Source organism: Panthera onca, chromosome B3 (assembly GCF_046562875.1).
Source record: "Panthera onca isolate mPanOnc1 chromosome B3, mPanOnc1 haplotype 2, whole genome shotgun sequence".
NCBI classification, from domain to species: domain Eukaryota; kingdom Metazoa; phylum Chordata; class Mammalia; order Carnivora; family Felidae; genus Panthera; species Panthera onca.
Genome location: NC_138344.1, coordinates 45369137 through 45393154, shown reverse-complemented (window position 1 = coordinate 45393154; position 24018 = coordinate 45369137). Strand labels below are relative to the sequence as shown.

General features: G+C 42.4%; 1 protein-coding gene across 1 annotated transcript in view; it reads right to left on the bottom strand.

Moving 5' to 3' along the window:
* MYO1E (myosin IE) overlaps positions 1-24018 on the bottom strand; it is a 213188-nt gene that overhangs the window by 84307 nt on the left and 104863 nt on the right. The window contains exons 5-9 of the mRNA XM_060621053.3: positions 13857-13944; positions 10072-10161; positions 5799-5930; positions 3713-3847; positions 2175-2307 (exon numbers count right to left, since the gene is read on the bottom strand). Coding sequence (XP_060477036.1) covers positions 2175-2307; positions 3713-3847; positions 5799-5930; positions 10072-10161; positions 13857-13944 — 578 coding nt within the window. The remainder of the gene's footprint in view (positions 1-2174; positions 2308-3712; positions 3848-5798; positions 5931-10071; positions 10162-13856; positions 13945-24018) is intronic.

Here is a 24018-nt window from a genome sequence, read left to right as displayed (position 1 = left end):
TTGAAGGAAGACTTGTTTCCAAAAGCATGTCATCTTACTATAGAGGTTATGACAGACACACATGTGCCTAAAGTGAGGTTTGTTTGACTTCTCAGCAGTGTACAGGTCTGACTCAGGAAATTCTATAGCTCCATTGGTCTAAGGTCAGGTTAACAGCAAAATCTGTCATCCCTGATGGCTGTTTTGCTTTATTAGGCAAGGAATCTTACCATTTTTTACTATAATAGCTGGAGAATGTCTGCTTTCTTCTGCTATAAGAACACGGGCTAACACTTCCCTCTAAAAATTTATTCCATGAGATATACTCAAACATGAGTTATTCACTTTAATGTGTTCCTTCAGTACTGTAATAGCATCAGTTCTAAAACCACCTTCACACCCACCAACAGATGCCTGATTCAACAAAAGTATACATAGCCAAACAACCGAATACTATGCAGCTAAAAAGGATGAAGCTCCTTAATGGACAGAATAATCTTCAGGATATAATAAGTGAACAAGCAACTGTAGAACATTACGTTTAATGCTCCCATTAATGCACAAAAGTGAGAAGAAGAATGGCCGAGTACAGTTGCTCTGAAAGAAATACAAGAGACTGGAAACCATGGTCCCCTCAAGAGAAGGGAACAAGTGGATGAGCAGAAGGGTAGGTGAGAGCACTGTGCTGAGGTAATGACTCCTGTGAAGAAAGGTATACCAACTGAGCAGGAAACAAATTATCAGACGGAGGGCCCAATTCTTTGTTAGATCTCTTCGGTCTCAAGCACAGCCTTTCCTGATCTCTGTCACTCCACCACCTCCAATCAGGGCACATGTCAAGGCAGTTGGTTGCCAATCCTGGGCCTTGCCCAGTTGGCTGAGGAGGCTACTTCCTCCAGACATCAATGTGCAATGAACCACTTCTTGGCTCAAGCATACGGGGGCATGCTTGCTGTGACAGAGTGGTTTTGTTCTCCAGCATAAAGAAGTGATAAAAGAGTGTACTATCCAAAAAAGAGAAATTCAGTCTACTTCCCCAGCAACCACACTGTCAACGTTAAAAGGACAAGTGTTAATGACCCTCCTGGATACATATGCACATTTGTTAAATGTGATGGAAAACATACGTAAGTCTGGAAATATAGTTATTGTTATTAGGTCCTGTTTCTAGACTTTATGCACACCCATATATTTACTGTTTTCTACCCCGCTCCCTTTCCTGGTCAACATGATTCATCTTTCTCTTTATCGGATAGACATCAGAAGTCAGCAGAACTTCCCTCTTTTATCACAAAAGAAAACAAAGATATAAAACAAGGACCTTATTTGGAATGGAAATAGCCTCCCTGCGTTGTCAGCAATGAGTGGGATACTATTTATTGCTAAGCATCTAAATTTATCTCCCTGGAAGAATGCTGAGAAAGGAAGAAATGTCCTCCTGGGTGGCTGACGGCTGTGTGGGTTCTGAGAGCCGCCTGGAGAGCCAGCTGATGCCTCAGAGGCTGAAGTCACCCAACACGGTGCTTGTGGCCAACTGTGGCATGCACAACAAATAACGTGTCTCTGCAGGAGGGACCGACTTCTCAAAGAGTAAACACGATCATTCAGGTCTTCAGGCTTCTGACTACCACAGAGGTGACCGTGAAAGATGATCTCAGGAATATCAACACAACAGCCAATGCCCCTGCCCCCTGCTTTTTTCCCCCTGTTTTCAGAATCCAATCTAAACCAACCCACAGGTGAGCTCAATCTGTGAGCTTTCCTTATTGACATATACCTGATCATTTGCTCTTTGGGACCTTTAGGTGGAGGTAGACCCTCAAGGCCAGTTATTAGGAGACAAATCTTTTGGATTATTTAGCTATTAACTCTAATCTTCATTAAAATCTCACTTTAGTTTTAAACCTAGATGTAAAATTCTGCCAGACTCCCCCAAGGGTGATGGTAAACTGAAACGGAAATGATCTCATGAATGGTCTACTGGTGTGGGACATGGTGAGGAGGGCAGGTGCACAGGAGAGGCCCAGACTCTCTTAAGCCCATTTGCTCTGTCTCAGCAGGACACAAGACTCCTCATCTTTTCCCTAAATCCTCGGCTGACACCTTAGCAAAAGGAAAACGGCAGGCAGCTTCTGACGGAAGCTAACTGATTGTTCACCCACATTCAACTGCCGTCCAATGCCGGAGCTACTCACACTCCTCACTCTCCACAGCTGCATAATTGCCAACTTCCTTGAAGCTGATGTTCCCCAGGTGGAGGACCCCTGCCACTATCTGTAGGACCAGCGTCTGCTCCTCGGCAAAGATCCCGATCACGTTCATCGCGTGCTGGGAGAGAAAAGAGAAATGATCCAGATGAGCTGGTCGCCAGCTTTGTAAGCATGTGATAAAGAAGCCAGAGCTGAGATTGAGTTGTGTAGAGTCACACGGGGCTTGGCTGGCAGTGGCAGCTGGAAGGCCTTGTAGGACACCGTCACTGACCGACACACTCACATGAGAAGTCTGAGTCGTGTTGGAAAGGTAGTTCTGTCTTTAGATCCAGTACATGATCCCCCGGGGGTAAGGGCAGGAGAGCTCCAGGAGCAAAGATACACACAGGGAGCAGCAGCTATACCCCACAGTCACCAACCTGTCCTTGTCTCCTGTGGAGCCCTTGATGCCACCCGCCTCTCTCCAAGGGCACCAATGTCCCCTTTCCAGCTACTCCAAGGAGACCTTGGAGACCTTTCGCCTCACCAGGAGGGCTGAGCATAGACTGTGCTTGCGAAAGGATCTTGATTATAAATCTCCAGCAAATCAAATAAAAGCGTTGTTAGGAAAGTTTTGTTTCTCAGGTTTGTTAAATTAAGTAAAAACAGCCAAAATGCCGAGACTTATTTATCGGAGTCCTAAGAGAACAATACGCTAGGACCAATGCAGGCCTCTCATCTGCATTTCTTCTCCCAGCTCCTTTAAGGTCATCTGGCCCCTTGATGCTGTCTTCATTCCTGCACCTGCTTGAGCAGCCTGCCTTCTCCAAACGGCTCCCCTCCAACTGCACACCGACTTGCCCTGTTGGGGTCCCCATCTTGCACCTGGGTCTGGGCTGAGGGATGGGCCTAGCAGAAAGCTGACTCAAAAGGCAGAGGTGGTGTGGTTCTTTGAGGTTCTTTTGGGTGAACACCCCAGCTCCAGAAAGTTCTAGATTGACTTATTAACTTGTTTCCCTGAAGATGTGACCCCTCAATGGTGTAGCTAATTTCATACTTCGTATCACAACATGCACCCAGAGTGAAGGACATGGAGTTAGAGGGTCGCCCTCTGATCGTTCAGTGCAGGGGTGAAGGGAGAGCACTGGACCAGCCCCTGAAGGTGTTGGAAAAGATCAGAAGGGTGGTGTTTGCTTCACCTGTCTGAGGAAACAGCTCAGCAACTGCATAAGCTCTAGGCAAACAGGGATGGTAAATCTATTACCTGCAACAGTGCTTACCAATTCATCAGAGCACCTGCCGGGGGAGGGGAATGAGGGATTCACGTTTTTTTATCCATTTCAACTTATTAAGTGGTCCTCTGGCACCTGGGCACATGGCTATCGAATGGTGCTTAAGCGTGTTTAAGGAAATGCAATGCTTATGGCAGAATGAGGTGGAAATTCCATGCTGCTCTTTGCTTGGTTCACCCTCCCTGCCCTTTCTACCACAGGCAACACTGGGTCCGGAGAGTCCATCCTGCCTGGCCCCGTGCCAGCACTTACCAGCGTTTCCTGAAATTCCCGCCTGTCGTCAATGTCATCCACCTGGTAGGACCCAGAGAGGTTCAGGTAGCAGTAGTAGTCCATGCTGGTGATGCCGAGGCTGTGTTTCTGCTCTTCCGAGGCGCCCTCGATGAGCTGGAGCAAGAGGAAGGGGGGGGGGTGGTGTAGTGTGGCCCACCACCCAGAAGCACCAGAGGCAGCACTCCCGAGCCCAGGTAGTGTGCACTTTCTGACCCCGCCTTCTAAAATAATGGGTTTCAGGATAGCTGCTCCCCTTGCAGTAGCCCCAGATCATCTCTGCAAGTTCTAATTCTCAACTCTGGTAAGACCCGCAAGAGCTGAGAATTTCCCCTTGTCCAATAAAGAGAACCACAGTGCGGCGCTCGCGAGACCCTCAGAAGAGTGGAAGAGAAGCCAGATTGTAATTATTTCGTTCCTACTCAACTTGCTTATGGCTTTATAAAGTGCGGCTGCCCCTCTATGCTTCTCTCTGCAGGACGCAGAGAAAACAGCAGCCCCGAGTCCCGCTCCCTGTCATTCTGAGACCTCCTAACCAGTGTGCTGTCCCACAGCTTTCTGTTCCATCTCTGACCCTTGCCTTAGGTCTGAGCAAGACCCTCTTAAAGGGCTCCCATCTGTGGTGTGCTAGAAAAATATTCAATAATCAACTCTAGGGGAGAAAAATGGATGTGTAGTGTTTGCCGATTGTCATGGTGTGAATACTACCACGACTGATTTCAAACTCCCAAGAAAATACCACTGAAGGAGGAAGTGGGGAGAGAGGCACACGGCCCGTGCAAGCTGACTCCAGCAACTGCCAGCTCCAATCCTGCAGGATTTAGGAAAACAGAGATAGCCCAGCCACACTTCTGCATCTTGGTCAGGTTCCTCGACATGTCCTCTCAGCTCCACGCCCCGAGAGGATGGAACCTCACGTCATTACAGATAAGTTCTAGGTCACCCATAACATCAGGGTCCCTTAGCTTTCCTCCGTCTCCTCAAAAGAGCTTTGTGTCACCCCCTTCCTAGTTTTCCCCTTCTGTTTCTCCCCCCCATTCACACCACACTGCCCTTCATTTGCATCTTCACCCCCCCTTCTCAAGTCTCTTCCATCTACAGACACATGCTGCTCTTTGCCGTAAGCCTTTCCTTGCCTCTGAACTTCTGCAAGTCGCAGAATCTACTTCCTCATCACGCGCCAGCCACCTGGAAGAATGAAGTGCCATCATCTGAGACAGCTGTCGAATTGAAAAGACTGTGTTTGAGCTCCCAACACAGTTTAACTTCCTTCTAATCCAGCAATCTTCAAACGGTAACAAAGTAAAACTAACACAAAAAAGACCCGCAGGTCTTTCTTCGAAGAAGTTCTGAGCTGGGCCCCCAATGTATATGCTAATATATAAGCCCATACATAAAGAAATTGTTTTGGATATCATTATATTTCTTAAATACTTAAAAACATTTTTTTTTAAAGTAGTTGAATCTGAGGATTCCTGAAACCTTGGGACACAATCTAAAAGCACCCCGCACACTGCTTTAGCACCAGACTCTGTGGCCGTTCTGGGCACCCAAGTCAAAACTTCGTGACCTGGGATTAAAGATCCTTAGTCTTTCCTCTGACAGCTCCCCTCCGGGAGACTTCCACCCTTGCCACCTACCTGGTTGAGGCCCGGCCATCACCTCCATAGTTTTGTTCGGGCCACCTGACTTGCCCAAGCAGCCTCCCCACCGTGTTCCCCTATGTGCCCTTAATAACTCTCCTTAGCATCTCAGCCATAGCTCCCTGCATGAATTCCTGTCTGGCAAAGAACCCAGCACTCCTACTTTTGTTTTGAAGTGATATTAACACTGTCTTGAATATTTAACTTTTGGGAAATTTTTGTCATCTCTCCTCAAGAACTTACTCTCTTTGTGGGTAGGGACATTCTCATAATTTTTTGCACATTGACTTATACCTACTATAGTAATAAATACTCCTTGGTTTGACAGACTAGATTGTCTAAACCTGAGATCTGAGAGAAAAAAAAAATATTTTTAATGTGCAGAAGGAATAAGGAAATAGGAAAGAAAAAATATAAAGGAAAACCTGGTAAAATATGTGAAAACTCCTCTCTCCAGGATTCCTCATCACCACCCTGGATTTTTCCAGAAGGAAGTTGGAGATCTTTCCACCATCTGGTTCCCCACCTGGGCTGAACTGGATTTCAAAGTATTTTCCCTGTAAGAAAGTTGGGGATTTCCTTCAATGGTTGGTGAACAGAAACATGATGTTCCAAATAGGCTTTCAATACAGTATATAATTCAAGGAAATTCATTAATGAAAGATACGTTCTGAATGATTCCCAGTTCTGGTCTAGACTTCCTCACTTCTTCCTATCAGACAATAACCAGGGCTTTCGTCCAGTCACACGATTCTGTATTGAGAGAGAGAATCTATCGTTCCAGCCCGACTAAATAAGGATATGTTGAATTCCTTGCCCATTTTCCCCAGTGGGTGCTTGCCTGTGAAGCCGGAAGCGGTAAAGAATGGGACAGAAAATCTCAAGGTTCCCTTGATCTAACGAGAGCGAACTCTATCAGCCTCTTTCAGGGGAGGCAAATTTTCCCTCTGCCAGACTTATTTTCATGGCTTTGGGCAAAAGTCATCACTTCTACTTTTGGATCATCTAACATTCTTGTATAAAATAAAAACACTTGATTATAAATCAAGTTCTTTGCAGCTAGTTGCAGGTGTGGAGATTTTTGTTACTGTTGTTAATTATTTCCTTTTAAATTACTGCTGGTAGGGAACAAAGGAGAAGAAAGCCCTGGAATTTAGCCGGGTAAGGTGTCTAGATTGTCAAGTAAATGGCATTATTTTTCTCACTAGAATCTGGTTTCTCTCCCAACCTCAGAAAGGGCCAGGAGGGTAAATGCAAACGAAACAAAAGATGAGAAGGTGGGTGTGAGGGAGTGTGGTGTTAGGAGTCCCTAACAAGAGACCAAAAGTTCAGCCTAGAATCAAACCGGAGAGCATGCCCCGCCTAACTGCATTTAATATTTTTAAATGTTATTATTTTTAAAACACTGAATACGTTTAAATGTGTATGCTGGTTGAATCCACCCATTTCAGGGCTGGTTCCTGCCAGGTCACAAGTCTGGGACCAGAACCGTAAACGCATTAAAAACAAGAAAAGCGCCCTGTTTCCTGTTGCCTCCAGCATCCACTACCTGCTGTGTCCTGTGAAGTCACTTGACAATTCCAGGTATCAGAGAGACTACAAAACAAGGCCCTCTAACTGTCTATTTGTCTTATTCTGATGACTCCTCCCCCAGCCTCTCCCCCAAAGAAACACAAAAACAAACACTTAGAAACACCGGAAAGAGACAAGGCCACAAGCCACTGTGATCCCGAATCACCGTGGTTCCTGAGAAACGCTTGCTGAACAAGGTTCCCCGTTCTTCCTATTATGAGGACTATCCTTCACCGTCTTTTCCTTTGGGCATGTTTTAGAGGGATTACATCAGTGTTTGTTGGTGCACACCTGCATCGGGCTCTGTGCTGACAGTCCGGAGCCTGGAGCCTGCTCCGGATTCTGTGTCTCCCTCTGTCTCTGCCCCCCTTCCCCACTCATGCTCTGTCTCTGTCTCTGTCTCTGTCTCTGTCTCTCTCAAAAATAAACATTTTAAAAAAGTGCAAGATGCTAGATGAATTAGTTTTGTTTGTTGTATTTTCGGTTCTGGCAGGTTGACCGATGTCCTTGATTAGAGTTGATCAACATCCCCAATTCAGGCCTAACTTAAGGAACAAAAGCCTCCCGACTTTGTGGGAGACACTGGAAAGAAGGGCAGGATACCATCCATGTAAGAGAAAGGCAAAGGAGTTTGGTACCATTTTTTAAAAGTTCCCTTAGGAGTCACAAAAAACACAAAAAACAAAACTAAGGAAGTATTTAAAGGAAGCTGAAGGAAGGGTGCGTGGGTGGCTCAGCTGGTTGAGCATCCGACTTCGACTCAGGTTATGATCTCACGGTTCATGGGTTCAAGCCCCACATCGGGCTCTGTGCTGACAGCTCAGAGCCTGGAGCCTGCTTCAGATTGTCTCCCTCTCTCTCTCTCTCTCTGCATCTCCCTGCTCATGCTCTCTCGCTCTCAAAAATAAATATTTTAAAAAAGTAATAATAAAATAAATAAAATGAAATAAAAATGGGACTGTATTATAAATTTTGTTCTATAACCTGTTTTTAAAAGTTAACAATATATTTTGGATATCTTTTTAAATAAATCATTCTTGGGGCACCTGGGTGGCTCAGTTGGTTGAGTGTCCGACTTTAGCTCAGGTCATGATCTCATGGTTCATGAGTTTGAGACCTGCGTTGGGCTCTGTGCTGACAGCTCAGAGCCTGGAGCCTGCTTCTGATTCTATGTCCCCATCTCTCTCTGCCCCAACCCTGTTTGTGCTCTGTCTCTGTCTTTCAAAAATGAATAAACATAAAAAAATATTTAAATAAATCATTCTTAACAAGAAACTTAGATATTATATCTTTAAAGTATTCTTAGGTCAAAGAAAACAAGCATTTTAAATTTTGATAAAAATTGCCAAACTGCTCTCATGGGAGAATATTTAGGCTTCAACCAATAGTGTCTTTTCACTAGGATTATCAGTCTCCTTAATGTGTGCCCATCTGAGAGACAGAAAATGATATATGGTTTTAATTTACATTCCTTTCATTATTCATGGAAGCATCTTTTGATGCCCCATCAGACATTAATCTGTGTGTGTGTGTGTGTGTGTGTGTGTGTGTGCGTGTACTTGTGACAAAAAGCCACACTTACAAAGAAATGAGTATTTGGCCAGCATCTTTGATTTATGTAGATTTTATATCTTATCTCAACCATAGATTATGTCTGGCAGAAATTGCCCATCCATACTCTTTCTCATCTTTCCATCACGGTTCTACAAAATTTTATAATCAGAAAACTAATAAAGGCTGGATATTTTTGCTTTGTTTTGTTTTACAAAAAAATGACTGATGTATCCTTTTGTCCAAGGATAAAGTATAGTTTATATTGGGGAAAAAAATAAAAATATCGATGCAATTATTCTTTTCCTCTCGAAGGAAGGCAAAGAGTAGGGGATGGATAGCTAGAGAGTTAAAGTTGGTCAAGTGCATTTTTACAAGGCAGACAGAGACTGACAATTAGGAAAAAAAGGTCATGTGGAAAATTCATTCACATTTTTCTTCACATTTCATTATCTAGAAACTTCTTCAAGATAACACAACCTAGGCATTGAGCAGAAAAATTTGAGGGGTGAACAAATGAGTTAATAGTCTGAATAATATTGAACGGCAACGAAAGTGAGGGCAGTTCCGGCAGATATAACTCAGCAGGGAATTTAACAATCACTGCATGAGAACTTAGTAAGAATTCTCTTGGAAATAGAAGCTTCCTTCCAAAATAGAAGGGTGAAAAAGAAATTGTTTTTCTCCAAAATTCCCACTATTTATTTTAAAATGGTCCTGAATCGGCCTCACAGATGGCTCCTTAAATGCTTTACTGCCAGACATAATCTATGGTTGAGATAAGATATAAGATCTACATAAATCAAAGATGCTGGCCAAATACTCATTTCTTTGTAAGTGTGGCTTTTTGTCAAGGAGAGTATATTCATATTCATCCTTGCCAGCTTTCCAATTCACCCCTTCAGGAGACACTCAGGCAGAAAAATGTCTACATGGGCATTTGTGACAATGCATTTGGCTGGCATTTTCATTCTCTTGGGTAAGTGGACCAGTTAGGAGGCTGTCTGACAGGTCAATCCAGTTGCTTTTAGATGTTATCATGTTATATGAATATATCTAAAACAAATCACCAAGCTTCAAGGGGTGGGGAGACAGCTGGCTCACTCTGGCTGACAGAGAGGAGGAGGGTTCTCTCCAAGGTGCAAGATCGAAGTGTCTGCGCCTTTCCAGTTCACAGCCCAAGTTCCGTGAAGCAAAAGCAAGGCAATAAGACCTGCAAATCTAGTCGACTCACTTATTTGCCTGAGAAAGAAGGTCTTTTCTCCAAGGCACAAAGAAAACTCCTCCAGGACCCAAACTAACACTTTCATCAATTTTTATTTTCCCTAGTAAGGGAATTCAAGTTGAGAACTGTTTTCAAAAATTATCTTATATCCCGAGGCTCAAAAATAACCTCAGTTAAAGGGCAAATGGAAGCCTGACAGCACAGGCTGATAGAAAAGGAAGAAAGGATTGAAAAGGCAGCCTCCTGACGATATGTGAAAAGCTCCAATTTCCTTGGGGACGCCAGACTTAAATCGGGAATATCAACATCATCAATCAGGTGACATTTTCTGAAAAAGGGAAGAGACTTACAAATCGGCTGGAGTTGTTGTTCCGGACAGTCTTGGCATTCCCAAAGGCCTCCAGCAGCGGGTTGGACTGCAGGATAATGTCCTTGACATGCTGTCACAGCAAACAGGCCAGAGGTTAGGAAGGTGCAAGCACCAGCCACACAACATGTAGCCAAACTCCCTGAGGGCGTGGTTTCTGAAAGCAATGAGGTGAGGCCTCGAATCTACATGTTCCTGGGGCTTCTTGAGGATTTATGCTTTCTTCTCAACAGACCTCAACCAGCTTGTGTGCTCTTGTCTTCCAACTCCCTTGATGCATGATTCTCTGGAGCCAGGGAGCCACCAGTAAAACAGGATCTACAGATGTCCCGGGACTGGGTGTCCAAACTGGACGCTGTAGCTTGACCCTACACTCACAGGCATGGTGGCAGTCACAGCAGGAAGGAGAGGGAAGTAGGAAGGGGCATCTCCTTGCCACGCTGATCAGCCTTTACTGTCCTTCTCTCTCCCCCACCCAACTTCTCCACGTGCCTATTGCATGCCCATCTCCACCCTCTTCGTGGCAAGGGAGAGGTGGCTTAAGGGAAATGAAATAGTTTCTGCTCCCCAGGCAAGGTTGTGGGAACATAGTCTGGTGCTTCCCAAACTCCCATGTGTGAATCACCAAGGGATCTTGTTGAAAGGCAGATGCAGATTCAGTAGGTCTGAGGCACAGCCTGAGAATCTGCATTCTTAACCAGCTACCTGGTGCTTCTGGTTTGGCCAGCAGGAAGCCACATTTCGAGCAGCAAGGGCCAACGCTGGATTGTATGGAACAATTCCTGGCCTACTAGAGGGGGAGAATTTGGTTTTCAAACATCCCACTTCCGTGCCAGACTGAAAAGTGTGCAAAACACTCCATGGGCAAGACAGCTCAACAGATAGGAGTTGATGTTGGAGAGGTCTTTCAACAAGTGAGTCATTCCTTGTACTTCTAATTATTCACATGCTACAGTTAAACATGTTCCAGAAATAACAAGTCTTTGGTCCGCGCTCTTTAGCTACTGACTAATTTCAAGCCAAGAGCTCTGTATCATTGTCCTCATAGGAAAACAGGAAAAGAAAAGTCAACATTAAAAGTCTGCAGTCTGGTCGCTAGGTCGTGGTCTGCAGCAGATAGGACTAGATGAAGGGACAAACTACTAATTAACTATGTAACAGCTGAAGTGTTCCTTTGGCCCCCAACCTTAACATTCAGAGGAGGATCGAGAACAGGAATTTCACTAACTGGGACATGTTATTAGCAATGGCGCCAAAGGCAAATTCTGACTGGTTCCTCCATGGGGTCAAGTTCAAAGCTTAGAAACATCTTCCAAGCTTCCTACTCTCCTTTAACAACTCATGGATTTATACAAATGGTGCTTTCTTTGTAAAGTTAATTTGGACTTTGTGGCTCTTCATTAATCTTTTATATCTGTTGTTTGATACCATTTATCAACACTCAGCTTCTCAAAGAGGTAGAACAAAACAAAGGCTCTTCCTTGTCTCTGCCCTTCTTTAATTACTGACTTTTAACCTCAGTTAAACGTCCTTATGCATGTATCGACACATCATCCATCCATTAAGATGTCCCACAGAATTTTGTGGCCTGGGGTCAGCATATTGGGGAAAAGACAAAGAACAAATTAATATAAAGGTGCAGACCACCCACAAAACAGCATCCCGAGTTTCTGTCTTCATGTCAACCTTCTGGGGCTAGGGTATGGTCACATGAATGGAGATAATCAAATGGCAACACACCATCCCAGGTCCTTGAATCGCATTGACTGTCCAATATGGAAGCCATGAGCCACACGTTGCATTAAGCTGCAAGAAGGCTAGTCCCAACGGAGATATTCAGTGTAGACTACACACTGGATTTCAAAGATTTAATATCAGAAAGAATGTAAAATATTTCATTAGGTTTTTGTTATAGATTATATGCTGAAATGGTAATGTTTGGGATATTTTAAATACAATATATTTTTAAAATTACTTTCATAGGCTTCTTTTTACCTTTTTAAAAATGTAAAAGTGCTTCATTTACAATGCAAATTTTAAATTAGGTATGTGATTTGTGCCATCTTGCCACTGGACAGGGCTACTCTACATCTGCTTCCATTCAGTGAAAGAGACCACTCTGAGACCCTTTCTCTCTGTGAAAGGAATGTTGGATGCTGCCATAAGCTTTCTGACCCACTGGGACATAACAGAGCTTCATTTAATTAGCAGACAGAACCACGGTAAAGAGAATTTAATGTATCTTTTTAAAGTCTACAGATGATTGCAGCAATAATATCACTTATTAAATGATGCTGATTTTTTTAATTTATTAAGTTAGCTAACATACAGTGTAGTCTTGGCTTCAGAAGTAGGTTCCAGTGATTCATCACTTACATATAACAATGATTCTAATCAAAAAATTAATCTTTATGGTGAAATCTACCTGGGAGCATGAGGTCTAATAAAAAAAAAAAATGTTTCTAGCGGTCCGTGCCAGTGATGACCACTATGGGTTTGGGCAGTCCCTGTGGACCCTCGCCTACCTTCTCCATCATCCATTGCCCATTCCTGCTGATCCTGATTCTGCTCCCATGATGAGTGAAACTAAAGACAGATGAAGCTGCATCTATCTTCTTCATACTGTACTCTCAAGTGTCCTGCTTCTCTGCCCATATCCCGTTCCCCTCCTTTTGTGTTTTTTTTTTTTCATTTCTCCTGTGTCCTCATTTTCTGGATCTCCCTGCTTTCCTAATATTCCTCTCTGATCTTTCCTTCTTCCTTTGTCTTTCCCTCCCCCTTCTCTATTTTAAGATTTTTGTAAATTTCTTGAATTGAAAATGTAGTCACCTAGTTCAAACCATGAAAGTTTCAAAAGGATATTGGGGAGAGTGTGCCCTTCCCCCAGTCTCCCAGTTTCCCTCCCTGAAGAACTCATTATCAGCTTCTTATATATCCTTCCAGAAGTATGTTACACATATCCAAACAAATAGGGAAATATGTTCTCTTTTTCTTCTCAGATGGCAACACATGACACACAATGTTCTAAATCTTGCTTTTTGCAATATATCATTATCTTGGAGATCATTCCCTATCAGTCTATGAAGCTTCATTTTTAAGGCTGTCTCATAATTCTACTCTATTATGAGCCATGAATTATTTCACCAGTCTCCGACTAATGAACATTCAAATGGTTTCCAGTCTTTGACATTACTAAAAAATGCCATACCAAATAACTGCTATCATTTTGCATGTATTTCAGCACATCTAAAGGATACATTCTCTTAAGCAGAATTGATGAGTCAAAGGGCCCATACACATATAGCTGATAGATTTTGCTGAAACGCCCTCCACTAAGAGTATACGAGCTCATGATCCTACCACAATGTATAAGAAAGACTGTGTTCCTGTATTTTTACCAAGAGTGTTCAAAACACTACAAGATTTTTGCCATTCTGACAGTTAAATAGTTTTTGTGAAGTTTCAATTTGCACTGCCCTTATTATCCTGAGGGTGAGCATATTTCATATTTTCATGTTTTATGAGCTGTCTTTCACACCCGTTATTTCCTTTTTGGATTTTTGACCCTTTTTATTGATTTGCAAGAGCTCATTATATATTAGCTATCTCCATCCCATGTTATTTCTTTGCTGATTTCAAGGTTCTCGGTTATAGAACCTATGTCTTTTCTGTGGGGAAAAAAAAATTCTTGTTTTTTAAACAAGCCAGTGGAGACTTTCATATTTCACATAATACAGGGCTTCAAAACAGCCCCCATCACTAACTCACCTGGACTTTGGGACCTCCTCCAGATACTCTGGAGATGTAACTCATGATGTATTTGGCAGCCACTGTCTTCCCAGCACCACTTTCACCACTGAGCAAAGAAAGACAAAAATACCACCCGTGAAGGGGATCACAACCAGTTCCCTCCCCCAACAAAACAAAAACAAAAAAGAAAGCAAACATGAAGGAATTCAGTAATAAATGCACAATATTGGTTGAGAAAGGCAAATCCCAGCAGGTTGCTCCCTGACTTGTCTGAGTGATATTAACATGTTTTGAGGACCCAGGTCTTGATAATGGCCATGTCCAGAATAGACGATCAGGCCTTCTAAATGCCTGTGAACAAAGAACATGGTTAGGAACACTTTGGGATATCAGAAGGATGGAATATTCCACAGAAATTACAACTGACATAAAGATTATAAACTTATGGAAAAAAGCACATAAAGTAATGTTAAGTGAAATAAATCAGATATACAAATGATATATGAACACATGAAAACACGTAAAGGAAAAAATACATAAGAAAAGAAAAGACTAGAACTACTACAAAATATTAGCAGAGGTTTTGGTAAAGGAAAAGATACTGTGGAAGACTCCTTTCTCTCATTATTTTCCAAACTTTTGGTAATGCATATTATTACTTCTGTAATTAAAAAAAAAAAAAAAAAAAGGAAAACGTAGGCACTCTCAGGTTTCAAACGATGTGCCTTGAACTGATGCAAGCAACTTTATTTTAGAAGTTCTAAAATTAAACAATGAGGCAATATTAATCACATCCTGCATAACAAAGACTACCTTCCGTTTTGGTGGCCTTACTGCATGGGGAAACCCTTTTGTTAACAGTGTATAGTCTGCTCTTGAAAATACCCGTTCTTCCTTCAAAATCCCCTCGAATTGATGATGACCTCAACTCAAAACCCGCTGAAGTCAGTCAGATTTCTCCTCTCTCTATTGGTTGCCTCTGTGTTACCATGATAGAATTAATTAACAGAGGGCAGATCATGTAAAATAATGGTGAAGGCTAGTATGAGAACTTCAAGCTGCTAAGAGTTCAGGAGACACTATTTTTGTTTGTTCTTGGTGATCAAGAATTTTGGGGTACAGAGCAAATGTTTGTCTATGAACACCCAACCTCAAGAACTATTATCAATTGCCCAGTTACTCAAGAAAAGGGGCAATGTCCGCTTAGGGTCCATCCAAGCTAGGTGACCCCTTACCTTCAAAAAGAAACTGAAATTTGGAAATAATTGGATATATTGAAACAAAACAAACACAAAGAGGATTAAGGTAGCCATCAGAGGAAAATTCAGAAGTCAGTTGAATTTCCATACATGTTTAATTAGAGAGATTATAGGGAAGAATGCGGGAACTCTTCGAGGGTCTCTAAAGGTCTGAACCCACCAATACAACTCCCACCATTCACCATCCCAGTACTCAGTTCCCGGCTTGCAGGTCACATGATGAGGGAAACCAAACTGAAATTCCCTAAGGTGTGGCGGCAGGTAGAAAACCAGAAAGTCTGGGATGAAACGTCACGCTGTTTGCAGAGGACATGCTTACTCGCAGGCACAAGGAGGGGTAGTAAATATTTCAGTTTCAACAAGAAAATGATCTGTTTCAATGGTCCACGTAATCAAATGATTTACATGCTAGATCCAGGGTCAAATCATGCACTCTTGCTCATCTGAAGCATACGTTTTGTCAACGAACGAAACTCCATTTTATAATGTTGCAAATAATGTGAACATTCAAGGATATTGTAAAGCCCAAGAGAGCAAAGGTACAACCACCCAATCTAATACAACACAGACATTTAAAATAATTAGAGGGGCTCCTGGGTGGCTCAGTCAGTTAAGCATCTGACTTCAACTTAGGCTTGAGTCATGATCTCACAGTTCATGAGTTCGAGCCCCAGGTCAGGCCCTGTGCTGACAGCTTCAGATTCTGTGTCTCACTCTCATTCTGCCCCTCTGCCATTCATGCTCTGTCTCTGTTTGTTTGTTTGTTTCTTTCTTTCTTTCTTTCTTTCTTTCTTCCTTTCTTTCTCTCTCTCTCTCTCTCTCTCTCTCCCTCCCTCTCTCAAAAATAAAAAATAAACATAAAAAATTAAAAAAAAGAAAAAGAAACATTTCTGACTTATTGAAGGGCTGGTATGTAGATGACTCTTTTTTCTTTTGATGTGATTTCTCTCAATTCTTAAAAGTTTCGAGACAGGTAATTACCTATATATTCCAGATATTTAAAAACAGCATTTCTAGAAAAAGGGGAACCACACACCACAGTGATAATCAACATTGATCAATTTCTTTAGATTATTCTTCAAGTTCCCTTATCAGGATGAGTAAACATATTTTCATATTTAGAATTCCTTGAAGAAAGTTGTGTGTGTGTGTGTGTGTGTGTGTGTGTAAGAAAGAAAAGGAAAAATGAAATCTGAGCAGAATTATGAAATCAAAGTATAGTGATTCCCCCATTGTGTCTTTGATTATTAGTGAAATCAGACATGAACTATTTTATCTCTTTTGTTGGAAGCAAAAGAACAGAATAATACTGGAACGTAATTCATTTCACATATTAAGATAAATAAGCCAGATCCAATAATAGAACTTCTACTTTCTAAAAATTGTGATATTTTTCAGAAGCTTTAAAATAATTAGTTCTGGGGGCGCCTGGGTGGCTCAGTCGGTTGGGCGTCTGACTTTGGCTCAGGTCATGATCTCGCAGTCTGTGAGTTAGAGCCCCGCCTCGGGCTCTGTGCTGACAGCTCAGAGCCTGGAGCCTGTTTCAGATTCTGTGTCTCCCTCTCTCTGACCCTCCCCATTCATGCTCTGTCTCTCTCTGTCTCAAAAATAAATAAACGTTAAAAAAAAATTTTAACTAATTAGTTCTGGCTTAATATTGACTGGAATTTTCATTTCTTGGTTTCCATTTATAAACACTTAAAAAACGTTTTATTGATCAGAGGCTGGTAATTTGCTCAGAATATGGTACAATAACGGAATGCTACATAATTATTTGAAGCTTAAAATATATACAACCATAATTATACTGGCCCTTTGGGATGGGAAAATATCATTTCTTCCCCTGGACTAAAACCCAAGTTAAAAGAAAGTATCAGACACTATACAGCATATCCAAAATTATTTGCTTTGCATCTCACAGCAGTTGGGAAATTTGCTCTGCTTACAGTTATAGGCAGTCTTTCTTAATTTAATTGCTTTCCCTTGACTTCTAAAGTGGACAAAAAAAAAAAAATACTCTAGAACTGTATGTGCTTTAAATTAGAAAAATGTCCATTGGTCCCTAAATCCAGCAGCCAACGAGAATCCTTAAAGTACTTTTATTTCTTTTTTAAAATTTTGTTAAAATTTTATTTAGAGAGAGGGAGCAAGTGGGGAAAAGGGGCAGAGAGAGAGAGAGAGAGAGAAAGAGAGTCTCAAGCGGGTTCCACGCTGATGCGGAGCTTGATCCCACAACGCTGGGATCATACCTGAGCCAAAATTAAGAGTTGGACACTCAACTGACTGAGCCACCCAGGCACCCCTCACTGAGCTTTTAAAATGCTTATGTTTGGGCTCCACTTCTGACCCACTGCATCCCAGTCTCCAAGGACAGTGCCTAGAAATAAGATTTTTAACTAACTCCCTAGTTCTTATATAGCTGGCTGTGAACCAGTCAAACAAATTTAGAACAAAGTCAAGACAGACTTCATAGGAAATATCAATTTAAATAGGAAATAATGTTGTGTGCATTAGCTATAGAAATAGAAACATATGCTAAAATTTCAAAGAAATGGAAAGAATGTTCTGGGGATAAAAAAGCTATTTACAATGGTATATTAATAATTGGATTCAAGGACCATAATTGCGTTTTGAAGTCTAAAAGTTATTCCTCACTTAAAAATCAATAGTGTTTTGGGGGCATCTAGGTGGCTCAGTCAGTTAAGAGTCCAACTTTGACTCAAGTCATGATCTCACGGTTCATGGGTTTGGGCCCCACATTGAGCTCTGTGCTGACAGCCTGAAGCCTGGAGCCTGCTTTGGATTCTGTGTCTCCCTCTCTCTCTGCCCCTCCCCCGTTTGCATTCTGTCTACCTCTCAAAAATAAACATTAAAAAAAATTAAAAAGATCAATAGTGTTTTCAATTCACTTCAACTTACTCCAGCCAATGTGAAAACATTTCAGTCATATTTTTTGAGCAGATATCCCATAGCATAAGGAGAGTCAATCATTTGGAAGATTCGCCCATCTATTCCTAACTCTTCCTTCCTAGTCTCAAAATATCTCAGGGTGCCTGGGTGGCTCAGTCAGCTGAGTGTCCAACTCTTGATTTTGGCTCAGGTCATGATCCCAGGGTCATGGGATCGAGTCCCAAGACAGGCTCTGCACTGACAGAATGGAGCCTTCTTGGGATTCTCTGTCTCTCTGTCTCTCTCTCTGCCCCTCCCCCCCAATAAATCAATAAACTTAAAAAAAAAAAAGAGATCAGCAAGGGGCTTTAAAACATACGAGCACAGAACAGACTTACTCTCTGACTGAAGCAGGAACACTGAAATAAAACTAAACATGGGATCATCCTCCGTACATTCTTTAATATTATGTATGCCCAGCAGTGTGCCACCTGCAGCCAGCTCGCACACCCCAGCGGTGCTCAGCACAGTTGGGAAGTGCTGCAGTCGTTAATGGGAAGCACGTGTGGAGCATGGAGGCTGAACTGGAAGGAGACAGCCAGGCTCAAAGGGTGTGCAGGGGCCAGGCGAAGGAGATGAAGGGGTGTCAAGAGACAGAAGGGAGTAAACTCCTGCCCTATTAGAAGTACAACTGGTAGGGGCGCCTGGGTGGCTCAGTCGGTTAAGCGTCCGACTTCAGCTCAGGTCACGATCTCGTGGTCCATGAGTTCGAGCCCCGCGTCGGGCTCTGGGCTGGTGGCTCGGAGCCTGGAGCCTGCTTCTGATTCTGTGTCTCCCTCTCTCTCTGCCCCTCCCCCATTCATGCTCTGTCTCTCTCTGTCTCAAAAATAAATAAACGTTAAAAAAAAAATTAAAAAAAAAAAAAAGAAGTACAACTGGTAGAATTTAGCAAGGGATGGAGTATGGCAGAAGATGGATAAGAAGGAATCAAGAGTGACATCTCAGTTTGGGGGCCTCAGGAGCTGGTGGATGCCATATCACTAAGATAAGAGTTTAAATAACCCCCAGGCCAGGGATGCGAAATCATGTGGTCGTAGCAGCCCAGAGACTAAGGATGCAGAATAGTGAAGGGCATTTGAGGGGCCACCTAGAGGTGAGGGCCAGTGGGCTTGGTGGGCCGGGACTCAGAGCCGTGGGGGTGGTGGTGAGGGGAGCACAGAGATAATGAATGGAAGAGATGGCCGGTGATCAGGGGACTAATCAGATTGAGCAAACAAATTAGATCGAGCAATTGATGAATACATTGAAAATAAGGCAAAACAAGACTCTGATTGTCAGAGAAAGTATTAATAGATTTGAAAAGAGTAAAGATCCCGAGGGGTTGGATTGGTATTAAAGGCATCCATTTTGGCACGCCTGGGTGGCTCAGTGGGTTAAGCGTCTGACTCTAGATTTTAGCTCAGGTCATGATCTCATGGTTCGTGAGTTTGAGCCCTGCGTTGGGATTCTCTCTCTCTCTCTCTCTCTCTCTCTCTCTCTCTCTCTCCCTTTCTCTCTGCCCTCTTCTCATTCTCTCTCAAAATAAATAAGCATAAAAAGAAAGGTATCCATTTTAACTGTTGGAATGAAAAGTATCAGTACATACACACACAGAAATAGTCATAAGTATGTGAGTGGTGAGTGTGGTATATATATTAATTATATATATAATTATAAATATATATATTATATGTATATATGTATATATGTATATATATATACATATATACATATAATACATATATATATATATCTATTATAATAAATGAATTAAAGGGAAGAAATGGCCAGTTCCAGGGCTGGCCCAGGGAAAACGCAAGCTGAGCCTGGAACACGTCACTGTGTCAATGAGTAAAAAAGTACAGAGACTGATGTGGACACGTCAAGCACACAAGAGCCAGTATGAAAGGGTTTGCACGTATCGAGATATTGATAATATCGGATGATGTACAGTCCATACATGGTTTGATGAGGAGCAGGGTGCTGCCATAATCTCAGAATATGCCCACAAAACGCTAACATATCTTAAAAGAAAATACTGTAAACTTAATCAGAAGAAACATTGTGGACATGTACAGGCCCAACCAGCTGATCAAGAGCACAGTGTTGATTTGAAGTCCTGCTCAGCAGGAATGACCTGAGTCTGGTCAGAAGGAATCACCAGACAGATCCAAGCTGAGGGCATCCTACCAAAGTAAATGCCTGAACTCTTATTTAAAACTACAAAGAGCAGAAACATTGACAGGTATTGAGTAAACCCCACAATGTGTCACCTGCAATCTGAGGAAATGTTCCAAAATGACAGTCTGAAGAGATACTGTATTCCTGGAAAGACGCCTGGAGGAAAAGGGAAAGTGAGATACCTGAAGAACTGGAAACATGTAAATGGGGCCTATGGGTTAGGTAGCACTGTACCATTATCAATATCCTGATTTGGAGTATTATAACTGGTTATGTAGGAAAGCTTCTTGTTTTTAAGAAATATACACTGGAGATTTTAGGGGTGATGAGTTATCACATCTGCAGCTTGATCTTAAAAGATTGAGAAAAATAAGTAGTATCATTGGTAATATCAATAATTATGAGTACGTGTGTGTATGGAGGGGAAGTGGTGGGAGAGAGCCTAATGTGGTAAAATGTTAGGGGAAACTAGGTAAAGAAGATATAAGAGTTATCTGAACTATTCTGGCCATTTTTCTGTACAACTAGAATTACTTCAAAATAAATCATTTAAAAGAGTGTTAACAGGCAAAGTTGCAAATCTGAGGATGGGGGGAGAAAGTAAGCAGAATATCTGTTCACTTGTGTACATGTGAATATATATATATATATATATATCTCCCTTTTAAGTTGTCTGGATCAGCGGCTGATAGAGATGGCTAGCAGATAGTCAAAAATGTGAGTCTGAAGCATAGGGAAATGTTCTGGATAAAAATACTATGATATGAGTGAGAGTAAGTCAGACTACCAAGGAGAAGCGTGACTGAGCACCGGCCACACTGGGACCATAGGGGCCACTGTTGGGTCCCACTCAAGCTCTTTCCTCCATCCTCCCCTTCCCTGACAATTTCCTGACTTGGTTCAGGTATCTTGCCTGGCACACCAGGCATAGGGCATTAGAGAAGCTGGTCCCATGCTCAGCAAAACCCATCTGCACCTGACCCGCCCCCCACCCCCAGCAACTCAAGAGTCCATATTAACAAAGTTACCTAATTAGACTGAAGGGAAGGACTAATGGGAGAGGCTTCTCTCTCTTCTAGGAGGTAAAGAAGGAGGTATATCACTCTAATTGCCACTGGCTGCCACCTGGAACCACCAAGGGGGAACCAGAACCAATCTTAGGATGTCTAGACTGTGAAGCAGAGAGGTGGAAAGGACCTGAGTCCTTGATGACATCAATGGACCACTGAGCAACCAGCACTGAGGTCTGTACAACCCCTGCATGTTTTGTTATGTGGGATAATACATTTCCTTAATTTCTAAGCCAGTTTGAGTTACATTTTCTGTTGTTGGCAGCTGAAAGCATGTTAAATGACACTGACATTTCAAGACTGCTCAAGATGGAAAGGATGAAGAGGCACGAGGGGAAGCAGGGGGACGAATCATCATGGAAGCGAAGGGAGCTGGAGGTCAATGGTGTCAACAGGGCAGGGAGATTCATAAGAGAATGAAGTTCTGAAAAATTCCCACTGGGACCGATTCTCTCAAACCCTACTTCTTTGAGAGAGGGACATATTAGTATTGAACTTGACTCTTATTTCAAAAGGTATATCCTAAGGATAACAAATACAGGGATAGTTAAAAAAAAATATTTTTCTCTAATTCTAGAGTTCAAAGGATGAACACATTTGGGTTTGAAGAATAATCCAGAAGGTGAGAAATAACATCGATTCCAAAGGAGATTTGAAAGGAGCAAACTAGTGGAGGTGATAATTATAGCACTGTCCAGTGGGCAGCTAAGGCACATCAGAAACTGTTGTATGGGCTTCACATATATCAGTCATTTGATCTGAGTGATATAGCCCAGTGAGGTAGGTGCTATTCTTATCCCCATTCTTTGATGAGACAGGCTAAGCAACTTGCTCAGGGACACATAGCTAGTGAGTGGCATTGCTGGCAATGCCTGAGCTCTACTGCTTTCAGATAAGGGCATATATTTTAAATCCTCATATGGGTTTCCCGATCAATTAAAATCAACAGTGTTCCACAAAGCAACTCCGTGAATAGCACAGTTCATAGCATAGTCAAATTTTTACCTACACCTGAGTCTTTGCTGATAGACACTTCTTGAAGGCTTCTGCCAAAAACATTCATTATCTCTCACACACAGAGGGAACTAACAAATAATAGCCTGCATCCCTGTGATCACATGACAAGATGTGATCAAGAACAAGAAACAGAGGAGCCCAGGTGGCTCAGTTGGTTAAGCGTCTGACTTTGGCTCAGGTCACGATCTCGCAATTCACGAGTTTGAGCCCCGAGTCGTGCTCTGTGCTGACAGCTCAGAGCCTGGAGCCTGCTTCAAATTCTGTGTCTCCCTCTCTCTCTGCCCCTCCACTGTTCATGCCTGTCACTCTCTCTGTCTTAAAAAAAAAAAACAAAAAAAAAAACAAAAAAAAAAAAAAACGAGAAACACATCAAGGAAGGTTCTGGACAGCTGTCTTCAAAGATTCAATTCACACATTCCCTTCCTGGCAGCCCTCCTGGATCTGGGAAAGAAGGAGGTCTGAGGTGAAGTATCTCTGTTGCCCACCTGGGGGATTCCAGGGCAGAAGAGAAAGGGGTCACCTGTCAGATACCGTCAAGACATCGAAAAATAAATCCTCAAGTACATGCAATGGCTAAGAATGTAAAATACAAAATTAAACAGACATGCCAAAGCTACTGAGTAAATGATAAAAATTCATTCTTTCACATAATGAGGAAAGTGTGAACAAGACAAAGAGCTCTTATTTCTTCCCAATCAATTTTTATTGTCAAGCAGACCAAAATTTCACCTCTAGTCTGCCAAGAAAACGGCCTCACAGCAATGCTCTTGTTGGCCCAGACTGATGTAATAGCAAGAACCCAATGTTTAGTCTGAAGACCAAGTTTGAACCCCAGCTCAGCTACTTATTAGCTTTGAAATTCTTTTCAATGTTATTAGCAAATATTTTACATCACTTCTTAACAGTTTAAAAACATTTTTATGTGTATTTCCTATTCAGCTTTCCCTTTAAGGCACTAATCCTCATTTTGTAGGTGAAGTGACTGAAGCTTGCACACTCCACACAGTTTATACAGAACAGAATAGAGTCCACCCTGTGCCTCGAGCCCTCAGATCTTTCTTTCCACTACACCACAAGACAGTGGGTGCTAATGGATTATCACCCAGACAATCTGACACCTGCTGGCTCACAGCATCAGGGAGAAGTGGAAAGACTACAATAATGGAGCCAGGTAGCCTGGGCTTGGAGTGCGGCTTTGCCACATTTCAAATGTGAGGTGTTTAACACGGCTCCTTACGTCTGAGACTCAATTTCTTGAAACGCGTAAAGGGGGACAGTGAAAGATGTTGAGACTCAAAGCACATCCTCAAAAAAAAAAAAAGCTACTCTTATGATTTGGGATAATATATTAATTAGCTAGTGAGTCAGCCTTCCTGAACAACAACATTCTTTGGTGATAAAGGAATTTCAACAATCACACAAGCTGGAAGGTAAGAGTTGCAGCAAGCTTGGGGGGAAAGGGTAGATTTGAGGCCCTGCTCTTCAAGCCCACAGCCAGAGGGCAGTCCTCATGCTGACCCCAGCCAGGGGTGTGGGTTGACAGGGCCTCCCAAAGCCAGGCTGGAGGGACAGGGAGCCTCAAAGGCCAATGCTACTGGGATAAACAAGAAGTGGAGTGGACCAACAGACACAGAAGAGTTCCAATGCTAATAATAAAAGGTTCCTGAAATACATCAAAGACAGGAAGGCAGCTTGAGAATCCCTGAGACATTTGAAGGTGCACAG